The following is a 12,870-nucleotide window of genomic DNA, read 5'->3' as shown; positions in this document are numbered from 1 at the left end:
ATTTCAAATTTGAGGTCCAAAAACGTTGAAATGTTGCCATCTTTTCCGTGCATTGCACATTTTCCACTGAGAGAGCAATGCATTATGGGATTTCCCAAAAGATGCATGCTATGCTGCCTTAGAAGACAGTATTTAATAAGGTATAACTTAAGGAACATGTACTATGTATATATTCATCAAGACCGCATTATATGTGTTGCAAATGCAATGCAATATTGGTGAATGGAAAGTCATGCATAAGGAATATGAAAGTGCAAACATATTCCCGCATTAGGAGTGACACCTGTGAAACCCCAGGAATTCCCATGTTCATCAGCGAGGCATCCTGCTGACGCAGCACTCCACCCTGAGTGGGAAATGATGGCCGCGACCCAACGACCAAAAACAGCAGTAGTGCAGTGGAATTCAAAACCTCAGCGTCTCTTATTAGTTGTTGGTTTGTCGTTGTTGTTTCAAAGCAAGGCATTCTGGGTATTCTGAAAATGTGTGAGGGACACCATCTGTCTGTTTGAGACTGGTATGGTTACAGGAAGTGGCTGTGGAGCTGTTGGCAGCTCTGTGGAGGGCTTATGGGACATAAAAAGGAACGCTTTCTCTTTAAAGCCTACTGAGAATCCTACATTAACAGCACTTTTAGCCATCAAGGTTATGCTCACAAAAATCATCAAATGCATCCTTTATGGATAAGGCACACACGCACGCATGCACACACACACAAACTTTTTAACAGTAGTGTATCATCATATTATTATGATTTCTGAAGGTCATGTGACACTGAAGACTGGAGAAATGATGCTGAAAAATCAGCTTTGATCACAGAAATAAATTACATTTTTAAAATACATTCATATAGAAAACAGTTGTTCTAAATTGTAAAAAATATTTCACATTTGTACAGTTTTTACTGTATTTTTGATAAAAAAAATTTAGCTTTCATAAAAAAAAAAAAAAAAAAAAAATCAACCCTGAACTTCTAAACAACGGTGTATCTGAATCTCACTCCAGTATCCATAAAAAGTAAAAAAAAAAAAAAAAGGTTTCCATTTCAATAATTTTCTTAAAACATATTTTTGTTAATATTTTGAACTACTACTATACGATATTTCTGAATCTGAATGCACAGCTGTTTTCAAACCAATGTTTCTCACCTCTATGATGCTGCACAGATCCCTGACGTACATCCGCTCCGTCTCGATAATCTCCATGACCACACGATCCACGTGTGTGAGCTGAGGGCTGGGCGCCATGATGACGCTGGTGAAGGGTGATGGAGCTCTCACAGACCGTGCTGTCGGGGAGCCGCTGTCCCCTCGATGGACGACACGGACGAGACGGTGCACACACTGCTGACCGGCCGGCCGTCCTCTGAAGGGTTAGTGATGGACAGCGAGCACAAGTCTGTGACCCGTGGATCCTGACCCCCCACAGACGAACCGGACAGACGATGACATTCTGCTGGAGACAAACAGAACAAGATTTCTGCATGCTTTCAGCTTTATTCAGCATCTTACGGTGATTCATAATAACATGATAATGTTAATCAAGTTTTTTTAACGTTTCACTGTATTTTACTTTATATTACTGAAAAAAAAAAAAAAAAAAAAAATTATATATATATATATATATATATATATATATATTTTTTTTTTTTTTTTTTTTTTTATGTAATCAAATGAAAACTGCATGACTTCCTTTATTTTTGGGCAAAGTGCCGCACAAAAAGGTAAAAATGGACAAAACAATGGTTTGGTATTCCTTTGTGTATTATTATTAGCATTATTATTACTACTGCTAATAATAATAATAATAATAATAATAATGTCAAATACAAATTTATTATAAAAATGGAGGTAACCTAAATTTATATAATTAACAATTTGGTAATAAAAATAAATAACCAAATAGGCAAATTTTATAATTTAAATATTTTAAAGTGCTAAAGTGCTGCACAATGAAGTTTTATTGATTATTGAAAATCTTGAAATTCCTTAATAATAATAAAATAAAAAATAAAAAAAATGTATTCAATTATTATAACTAATAATACTAGTACTTCTACTTCTGTTATTAATAATAATAATAATGTCAAATACAAATTTACTAAAGAAAATGGCCTAATAAAATAAATTTCAAATAAATATTTTATAATGCAATCAAATATATATATATATATATAAAATTGGCAAAGTATTGCACAACAAAGGTTTACTTGTTTAAATTAAGACATGGACAAAAAAGATGAACAAAATTATCAATGTTATTATTATTACTGCAACAGCTTTACAAAGTATATTCTACGGTCTATTATAAATAGTAATATATTTCTTCCTTAACTTATTCAAGCTTCTGTACTTTTAAGACTTATAGAAATGAAATGTGTGAAATGAGTAGCAATGCCTCTGCCAAGCTGCTGAATACTGAACTAATGAGTCGACATTAAGCTGCACTTTAATTCAAGAATATGGATGGACTGAAGAATTTGCATTGAGCATGTTAGTAATCGATTGCCACTTCCAGATTATCTTTGACTTTTTGGAGCTGCTTTAATTCCCAGGAACCCTGTTCTGTGTTGTGGTTTACTGTAAGTTTATTTTCTGATTCCTGCTCTTCATACCGACATAAAATCCCCTGGAATGATTCTGGCCGGGAATGAGAATCCGGAGAGGAAGGAAATGAAGGACAATCTATCGGAGACAGTCTGACAGGGACAGATTTTAGGGTCGCAGGCTGACGTCATATACTCAAATTATTATATTAGACTTATATGATTTGAGTTTTTACGGCTCTGATAAGCTCTTTCTGGGCTTGTAGATGCATGATACGAATGAGCTCATCATACGGACCTTTAACAATGAAATCCAACCTCAAGTCTCCACATGAGCGACACACTCGAATCGTATCGCTCTCGGCTCCATGATTCATGGATGACATCATTCCTATCATACAGGAAAACGATTCTTATGATTTATGAAGCAGGTCGTGCAGCAGCGGTGTTGAAATCTGGTTTAGTAAGAGTACGTTCTCGTTTCCTTCCTGTGTTTGGTAAGAGTGTGACCATCATCTCACATGCAAACACAGACAGCAGATCTCACATGACGACATATAGGAAAGATTTAGTATAAAGTCTGTGAGCTGACACAATGAGGGATAAAAGAGGCCAGACTTACAGTGGACATGCAAACATCAAGAAACATGAGATATCTGTGGCTTTGAAACTATGCATTTGAGAAACAATTAATTATAAAACTAAAATAAGACTCTGGACATTATCTTTTTTTTAATACTTGCATTGAAATTTTTATGTAACAGTATACTTAGATGTTACAATTTATGAAATTGCTGAATCAATTACATTTATGAAATTTGTATTGAAATGTTACAAACACAAGCATTAAGACAATTATATTTGACAATTTCTTGGAACAATTTATTTAAATTTTACATTTTTAAGCATTTTTGACGAAACCTAGATTTTACAATTTCTAGTTAAAAAAAAGGAACAATTCATGAAATTGCTGAATTAATTAAATTTATGAAATTCTTATCGAAATGTTACAATCATTAGCATTAACACAGTCATATTGGAACAATTTATTGGAACAATTTATTGAAATGTTAAATTTTTAAGCATTTTTGACGAAACCTAGATTTAAAAAGTTCTAGTTAAAAAAACTGAACAATTTATGAAATTGCTGAATCAATTAAATTTATGAAATTTTTATTGAAATGTTACAATCATAAGCATTAAGACAATTATATTTGACAATTCCTTGGAACAATTTATTGAAATTGTACATTTTTAAGCATTTTTGACGAAACCTAGATTTTACAATTTCTAGTTAAAAAAAAGTAACAATTTATGAAATTGCTGAATTAATTAAATTTATGAAATTCTTATTGAAATATTAGAATCATTAGCATTAAGACAGTTATATTGGAACAATTTCTTGGAACGATTTATGAAATTGCTGAATTAATGAAATATATTAAATTTGTAATGTTACAATCAAAAGCATTAAGACAATATCTTGGAACAATTCATGAAATTTGTATAGAAATTTTACATTTATAAGCATTTTTAATTTATTAACAATTTCTTATTAGAAATGGAACAATTTATGAAATTGCTGAATCAATGAAAGAATTTTTGAAATTTGTATTTAATATAACAATCATAAGCACTGATACACCTACATTTGACTATTTCTTGGAACAATTTATGAAATTTGTGATGACACCGATTAAGGCTGGGATAAACGATTATTTTTTAAACGATTAATCTAGCGATTATTTTTTCGATTCATCGATAAATCAAACGATTAATTTTTTCGCACCGATTCGATTTCGATTATCTCCCCATTAATTGACTACTAACAATTTATACATGTTGATTTACATATCTGAATGAAAAAAAACATGAATTCCTTAACATTGCAATATATGTTTATTGCTCTTAAAATTACAATATAAAAGACTAAGAATGCATTACTTTGCACTTGTATAGAGATAGCATTCAATAAAACCGTGAAGCCTTGAAAACACATAGCTTACTGAAACAAGCTTACTGAACACATAGGGCCTAGCTTACTGAAAAAAAGTTCTTCTTTCAGATGAAAAAAAACAACAACTTGATGTATAGCATTCAATAAAAAAGGTCACCCAAAATACTTGTTTAGAGCAATTGTAATAATACAGTAACCAATGTAAACTTGAGGGATTTAAGCTAATACAGAGAGTGCTTTTCCAAAAAAAATAAAGAATAAAAGTTAACAGTGGGAGCCAGCAGCCTGTCATGAAAAAAAAAAAAAAAAAAATCTCCGAATGTTCCACGTGAAACTTTGGCGTTCCGCCCTTTTTCTATCGTTTCTAATGATTTTGGTTAATATGCACGAGGGAGAGAGAGAGAGAGAGCAAGAAACGCTTGAAAAAACCCCTGGATTGGTTATATAACGTTGGACACAATGTTGATCCGGCCATCGAGTATATTCAGCTAACAAAAGGTAAACGTTTTGCAAACGTTTTTTAGAGAAATAAAAACAGGTCGACGAATCGATGAGCATATTTTGCGTCATCGATGACCTCGATGTGTTGTCCCAGCTCTACACCGGATATACTTTCTTTTTAGAAATTGAACAATTTCATAAAATTGTTGAACGAATGAGGACATTTATAAAAATGGTATTGAAATTTTACATTCATAAGAATTTAAGGAACCTAGATTTGACAATAGCTTGTCATAACGGTCAAAAACAATCAAGTTGCCAGAAACAATTTATGATTTATTTTTTTCATACATAAGCATTTTTAAGGTACCTACACTCAAATTTTTTTTTTTAAATGAAACAACTTATGAATCTTTTAGAATAATTAATACTCAAAACATAATTTATTTTGAAACTGCTACAATGTGACTTTTCCTAAGCCAAAATCAGTTTTATCAACTTTATCAGGACTAGTTATGACAAACTGAACCAGTTCTCAAATAAAGACTCAAACAAATCTTGACTTGACAAAATCTTGACAAATCTTGTTTTCTCAGTGAATTAAGTTTTGCAGGTGTTCACGGGGGTTAAAAGACTTCATCAGGACTAGTTATGACAAAGTGAGTCACTGTAAAGCATTACATTCCAGGGAAAAGAGATATTTCGGGAACTAAAACAATGGCGCTTTTCATCGGAACATGAAGTTTATGACTGACCTGTCATAAAAGCTTCCTTATCCAATGGCAATTAAAAACAAGGTGCAGTAGTGTGAGCTGTTCAGAGTCATCACTGACAAATATGAGATATAAAATATTAGAAAACTATTAAAAATAAAGCCTCTTCAGTGGTTTCTGTGCAGGAGCCTCTTGTTCTTAATAAGAAGGTCTGTTATTGAACCATTGTTTGGTTATATAAGGTTTTTGCACCTGGTTCTTTAAAATCACTTTTGCTTTTCTGAAGGAAAAGAGAATACAAGCTTCTTTGTGGAAATTAGGAAGTTCTCCAAAGACATTTCACAGGTAAATTTAGTAATGGAGGCATACAAAGCAGTTTAAGTAAGTAACACTTATAATGATAATAGTCTTCGAAGAAACCATTGTTGAAACAATAAAAATTCTATTTAAATATTACATTTTTTTTTAAAATGTTTCAATAATATCATAAACCGTTCCATTTCTAACTACAAATGGCCAAATCTAGGAGACTTAAAAATGCTTTAGTGTAAAACTTCAATTCAAATTTCATGAAATAATTTTATTGTTAGAAAAGGAATATTTTATAAAATTGTTTAATTTGTGTTGATATTTTAAAATTCATAAGATATCTAAATTTATGTCATTTTAGAAATGGAACGGTTTATGAAATTGTTGAAACGGTACAATTTTCAATTCACATTTCATATTTGTAATTGTTTCATTGTGGCAACAATTTCACAAATTGTTCAATTTCTAACAAAATATGATCAAACTAATGTGTCTTATAAACATTTATGAGATTCAAATCTTAATTCAGAGTTCATAAACTGTTGCACCGTTTCAATAAATATATAAATTATAATAAAACATGGTCAAACCTAAATGTCTTAATTTTAATTCAAAATTTTTCATAAAGCGTTTCCTTCTTGAGAAATTAATAATATATTTCTAACAAAATATGGTCAAATCTAGATGTCTTTAAAACATTTATGCATTTAAAAATTCTATTTAAATTTATGTTTTGAAGTGTAAAATTTTAAATCAAAATATATAATTCTTGCATCATTTCAATAAATTTATAAATTAAATTTCTAACAATACACTGTCAATCCTAAATGTCGTTAAAACGTGTGTGCGTGTAAAAATTCTACTTAACATCATTTTAAAGTGTAAAATTTCAATTCAAATGTTAGAAATTCGGTGTCTTAAACATTTAGGAGAAAAAAAATTCATTCATTGTTGAAACAATTTCATAATATATTCCATTTCTAGGCATCTAGATTGTCACTAAATGATTAAATTACTAAAATCACCTAAATGTCTTAAAACGTTAATGCGCATAAGAATTCAATTTCATAAATTGTTTCATTGTTTCACTGTTGCAACAATTTCATAAATTGTTTCATTGTTTCATTGTTGCAACAATTTCATAAATTGTTTCATTGTTTCACTGTTGCAACAATTTCATAAATTGTTTCATTGTTTCACTGTTGCAACAATTTCATAAATATTTCCTTCTCAAATATAAAGGTTTTAAAATATGCTTGTCATTAAAAAAAAATCTAACTTCATAAACTGTTTCACACTCTTAGGTGTTTTTTTTTTTAAAAGATGCTGAAAATTACATTTTATATCCAATCTAAAGTGCTCAATATTATAAATATTAAATCAACAGTTCAGTGGTACAGAGCTAATGATTAAACGCAGTGTTTAACACACACACACACACACACACACACCTTCAGACTCTTACAGGAAACCCAAACACACCTGACACACAATTAACATTCCTTCACAGGAATTGGTTTGGAACACACTGTCCTCCGAACGGAAAACCATGACAAACTCATCCCGACTGACTCGCATCTGCTCAGACAGGCAGAGAACAGCCACAGGAATGACTCAACAATGATTCACTAATACACATATACGTACATCCATATTTCAGCTACAGTGGCGATGCAGTCAGATAAGATTAACAAGAGCGATTTGACACCATTCGTCAATGAGAAAAATGTGTTAAAACACCATGCACTTTAGCTCAATCCCTTATCAGTAAACAACTCTATGCACACTAAAACAGCCAAAAACAAGCATTAACCCACATACCTCCCCGTCTGACTGTGAGAGTCCAGGATTGTGAACACAAGCAATGATTAACTCTCCTCAAGGTGAGTGTAGTATTTGAATTGAGCTGCAGATAATGATGCTAACTTCAGATAAACCTGGTTTCTGTCTGGATTCGCAGACGTTTCTGGAAGCGAACGTCTGCGGAGGAATTTCTGGAATTCCAGGGATTCTTGAGCGGCGAGGTTTGATTTTCATAACCTGAATTCCTGAATCCTTAGAAAGCACACAAACAAGCTTCCTCTTCACCTGAGCAATGATTAGAGGCAGAACATGCAAACGGTAACAGCTCAAAATAGATCTGTGATCGCTAAATACGGCATGTGACGAAAGTCAGATTTATTCACTTTATGTCGAAATTTCGCATTGAAAGAGTTTATCTATAATTTTATAACTTATTTGTAACCTTCAAATGTAAACGTCTTAGAAATATTCAAATTTCATGCATTTCTTTTATGCATAACCCATGCATTTTAATTATACATAACCCATGCATTTTAATTATACATAACCCATGCATTTTATGCAAGGAAACAATTTATGAAATTTATATTGAAATTGTACATGCATGAGCATTTTTTCATGCATTTATGAAAGTCAAAACAATACATTTCATATATAATTTCATCAATTGTAAAAATGATTGAATTTCTAAAAAAAATAAATAGTCAAATATAGGTGTCTTAAAAAATTGTTTTGAGATTTTAATTCAGTTTACATACAAGTTGTTGCACGGTTTAAATTTTATATATATTTTTTTCAGTTTCTATCAAGATGTGGTTGAATCTAAATGTCTTAAAAATGATTTTTACTTAATGCATAATTTATGCATAATAAGTTTTTAAATACCCCTTTAAGACATCTATACTGTAAAAGGAGATTTTTCATATTTGTACATACAAATATTATTGGAGTTCTTTAAAAAAAAAATAGCTTTTACATTTTCTACATCAATGTTTTACTTAACTATTTTTTGTAATTATTATACAGTGTATCCTACCATTAAAGAAAGTATACTTTTAATCATCAAAGATGAATTCAGTTGATCAAAAGTGATATTAAAAGACATTTATAACAAACATATTCCTCTTTTAAATAAATGCTATTCTTTTTTAACTTTCTATTAAAGCATAAAATATTATTTTGTATTCAAGCAGCAAATCGTCATATTTTCATGATTTCTGAAGATCATGTGACACTGAAGACTGGAGGAATGATGCTGAAAATACAGCGGAGCATCACAGAAATAAATTACACTTTAACACAGATTCACACAGAAAACATCTGTTTGAAATTCTAAAAACATTTCACAATTTTTATTGAATTTACTGAATTTTTAATCGAATAAACGCAGCCGTAGTGAGCAAAATCGATTTCTTTGAAATAATCCAAATGTCAAATTTCAGTTAGGCTGCACACATAATAAATCATAAAGACTGCACATGTTAAACATACAACACAGGAAAGCAACGTAGATTAATGAGCGAAAACATATTGCCTTTTAGCAAGCTACAATCAGAAACACATCAGCCAAACTATAAAAGCCGCCGATGCAAATTTCACACAGAACAACATTGTGTGCATAGTCAAAGCAGAGAGCAGTGACGTCTAACACAGATCTGATCATGAACGCAGTTTCACTGATGCAAATGACCGAGCATGTTACACAACATACAGCGCCAAACCTAAAAATACAAGGCTGAACTGAAAAACAAGCCGCTATGAGACTGATATAAACGTATGCTTACAAACACACGTCTGTAGAAGAAGAGCACACACATGTCTGGCAGCAAACAAGCAACTCTAGAAATATTCCTCACCTGAGGTTATCAAACGTAATGAAGTTTCCTGATACTTCTGACCGTGCCGCACAGCTCCAGCAGATCTGATGACATCTGATTAATGTGTGTGTGTGTGTGTGTGTGTGTGTTTAACACTCACCTACTGCCTCGACACGCCTAGAATCACATCACAATCACGCCAACACACACACACACACACACACACACAGAAAAATACTGACGTGTTACTTTAAGATGGAACTACCTCGATCTGTTTTTAAAGACTCTGTATGTTCTGTAACATTCACTGTTTATCATGGTACCAACACAGTAACAAATCCTAATGGGATTGAATAAGAATTAAATACAATGAATAAATAATACATCTATGAATAAAATATAAACAAATAAAGTAAATGACTTTTAATAACAACAAACTAACAAATAAAGGCTTATATAAAAGATAAAAAATTCAAAGCATTCCTGATGATTTTTATAAAAATTGAATTATTTTAATTACTGGGAGAACAACGATCACCTCAAAAAACAAACAAACAAACAAACTAAAAAAAACACTAATATTTATTATTTGTTTAATTATATTTTGGAACCGATCCTAATGAGATATTAAGAGAAACAAAAAGAAGATCGTATTGAATTACTAATAAAATAAAAAATAAAAATAAATGATGTTTTTTCACTTGCATTTGAAATCCTTGTGCTTTTCTCATTGACACACATAACTACATACATGCATGTATTTTCCACTTGCATTTGTGCTTTCCTTGTTGACATTTAAGAGATGTTTAGATGGAAATTAGCGATGCGGACCAGTGTCTCTCCGAGACTCCTATGCAAAACTATTTCACAGATACAATACGGTCAGAGAGAAGCCAGCGAGTTCACAATCATCCGATAAAAGTTTAACAAAAACTACATGATTAGGGCCCTATGAAATGATTTTTTTTTTTAAATCACCATTTTTTTATTGTTACTAAATTCTGTTTTAGCTTGTCTAATTATTTGAACGCATAAAACAACTTAATTATTATTTTCTTTTCATAAAGAAGCCTAATGATTTTTTTCCCCCTCAAAATGTAAATTTTTCTTGTTATCAAATCAAGGCATGAAACATTATTTTTATTTGTCTTTTAATTACTGAAAATTAAGCAAACCTTTTTTTTGGCAAACAAAGATGTAATATTAATAAAAAGTTAAAACAAGGAAGAAATGTGTGATTATTCCTTAAATAATGATCATTTCATTTTAATAGTAGTAGTAGGCTAAGTACATTCCACTGAACAATAGACTTCAAAACCAGACTTTTATTTTGACGGGTTGGAGTGAATACCTTTACAGTTCTGTGCATGTGATATGATGCTTTTGCTCAAATCAAAGCGAGAGAGAGAGAGACACACACACACACACACACACACACACAGAGAGAGAGAACAGCTGAATCAATGTGATTCTTTGAAGTCTCGCTCATTAAAGGGACAATAAGTAACTTTTTAGGTATTTTATTATCTAAAATCAATATTTTTATTCATAAATATGCCCTCAATGGTGTACAAATACCTATGCCAATGTTTAAACTAATCCTTGTAAATGAAGAATTTATTATCTTTATATACATGGGACGGGTAGGTCGACGGAGGCTTCCATGTAGTTCCGCCATCTTGCAAAACTATAAAAGCAGAGAGGGACAAAAAGTACTAAGCCAACGCGTTTCCACAGCGCGTTTTCGGTCAGAGCCAGAAACGCAGGTGCAGAGCAGTGAGAGGCGCTTGAAACTGCACCGGCAAGTTTAAAAGTCTGGATTGCATTCTTATTATGGACCATACATATGCCGCGCCACAGGAGAAGAAAACATCGTCGCCAAAACAGTCAAAAATAGAACGTAAAAGGAAACGTGACCGTAGATTACAGAAAACAAGAGTTAATGTCGGGGAAGCTTTTTCTAGGTGGAAAGAGCTAATGCTGGATAAAGATTTCAAAAGAGACGCTGAAGTGGCCAGTTTTCTTCTCGACAGGTAAGTCAGTGTTACAATCTATATTACAATATTTTTTTTATATCTAACAATGCACATTATTCAGAAAATATAACGAATAAAGAAGACATAACTACTAATTACAATATTTCATGTTTTCCACAGTCAGTAATTCATACTGTAACATTCGTTTGTTAGTTGTCATGTTGCAGTTTGTTTGAAATAACACACCTGTTCACCTGAAGGAAAACTCGACGAAGTGCTATTAGAAGACATCCTGTCAAAGCTTTTTGGTACATATCGCCTACCGTAGATGCAACGCGCATTTGAAAAAGCGAGGCGCTGGAGAGCAAAATTAGTTTGAATGCAAAATACAATTTCACCACTAGATGGGAGTAATTCCTGCTTAGTGTCCCTTTAACACGTCACCTCCACAGTCATCAATAACACATTCATGCTATTTGTACCCAGCAAGAGTCTCAGGATACTGTGAAAACAGGAGGAGTCCATTATAAAGCCCTTTGTTTTCACCTGGAGCCCTTCATGTCAGACGTACCTGTGCCGTTCTGCCGTCTAACTGTATAATTTGAGTTGATTACAGGGTTAGTGTAGAGTCAGATGTGCAGATAACCACACAACTCCTGAAAGAAGCGATTACTGAAACCATTTCTGATGACAGACAGAGATGAGAGCGTTTCTGTCTAATAACAAGCAGCTTCTCGTGCTGCACAACAATGTGGAAACTGGATATTTCACATTCAAATGAAGTTCACCAAAACCAAACCTGTGCGTCATTACACAACATATTTGATTTGATACATTTGTCTAAATAAATAGCTTAAATTTGCTAAAGAGTTTGTTAACCTGACAGCACTCACAGCACACTATGATGTGAATATGGACATTAACATATGAATTCTGATATCTAGGACAAAACGGAGGATGAATGTTATCAGATGCAAGCTACAGTAAATCTGGAAAAATATTAGTAAATAAGGTTTTTATTATTATTATTATTATTATTATTATTATATTTTGGAACAATATCCAACTGGATAAACTAAACCAAAAGTAAAAAAAAAAGTCTATATAAAAATTTACATAAAACTAACAGACAAACAAAAATGTATAGGCCTTTATAACAAACAAACAACTAGATAAATAAATAGTCCAATATGAAAGTGATAAAGTCAAAAACACATAAATAATCCAATAACAATTAAAACATAAACACTGCAGTATTTTGATTTATCACTAGAAATGTCAAAAGGTTTATGAGAGGGTCACGATTTGG

At 31.9% G+C, this 12,870-nt stretch overlaps 1 protein-coding gene across 5 annotated transcripts in view; it reads right to left on the bottom strand.

Moving 5' to 3' along the window:
- Positions 1–12,870, bottom strand: part of LOC127933321 (pleckstrin homology domain-containing family G member 3) — a 43,508-nt gene that overhangs the window by 20,914 nt on the left and 9,724 nt on the right. For 2 of the 5 annotated variants that reach the window (XM_052530228.1, XM_052530232.1), the window contains exon 2: positions 1,149–1,455. In XM_052530228.1, coding sequence (XP_052386188.1) covers positions 1,149–1,247 — 99 coding nt within the window. In that variant the 5' untranslated portion in view covers positions 1,248–1,455. Of the gene's footprint in view, positions 1–1,148; positions 1,456–9,624; positions 9,763–12,870 lie in introns of all 5 variants that reach the window. The other 3 variants (XM_052530231.1, XM_052530230.1, XM_052530229.1) reach the window with 3 other exon arrangements.

The sequence above is a fragment of the Carassius gibelio genome, chromosome A17 (assembly GCF_023724105.1).
Source record: "Carassius gibelio isolate Cgi1373 ecotype wild population from Czech Republic chromosome A17, carGib1.2-hapl.c, whole genome shotgun sequence".
NCBI classification, from domain to species: domain Eukaryota; kingdom Metazoa; phylum Chordata; class Actinopteri; order Cypriniformes; family Cyprinidae; genus Carassius; species Carassius gibelio.
This window is presented reverse-complemented; position numbering and strand designations above follow the sequence as displayed.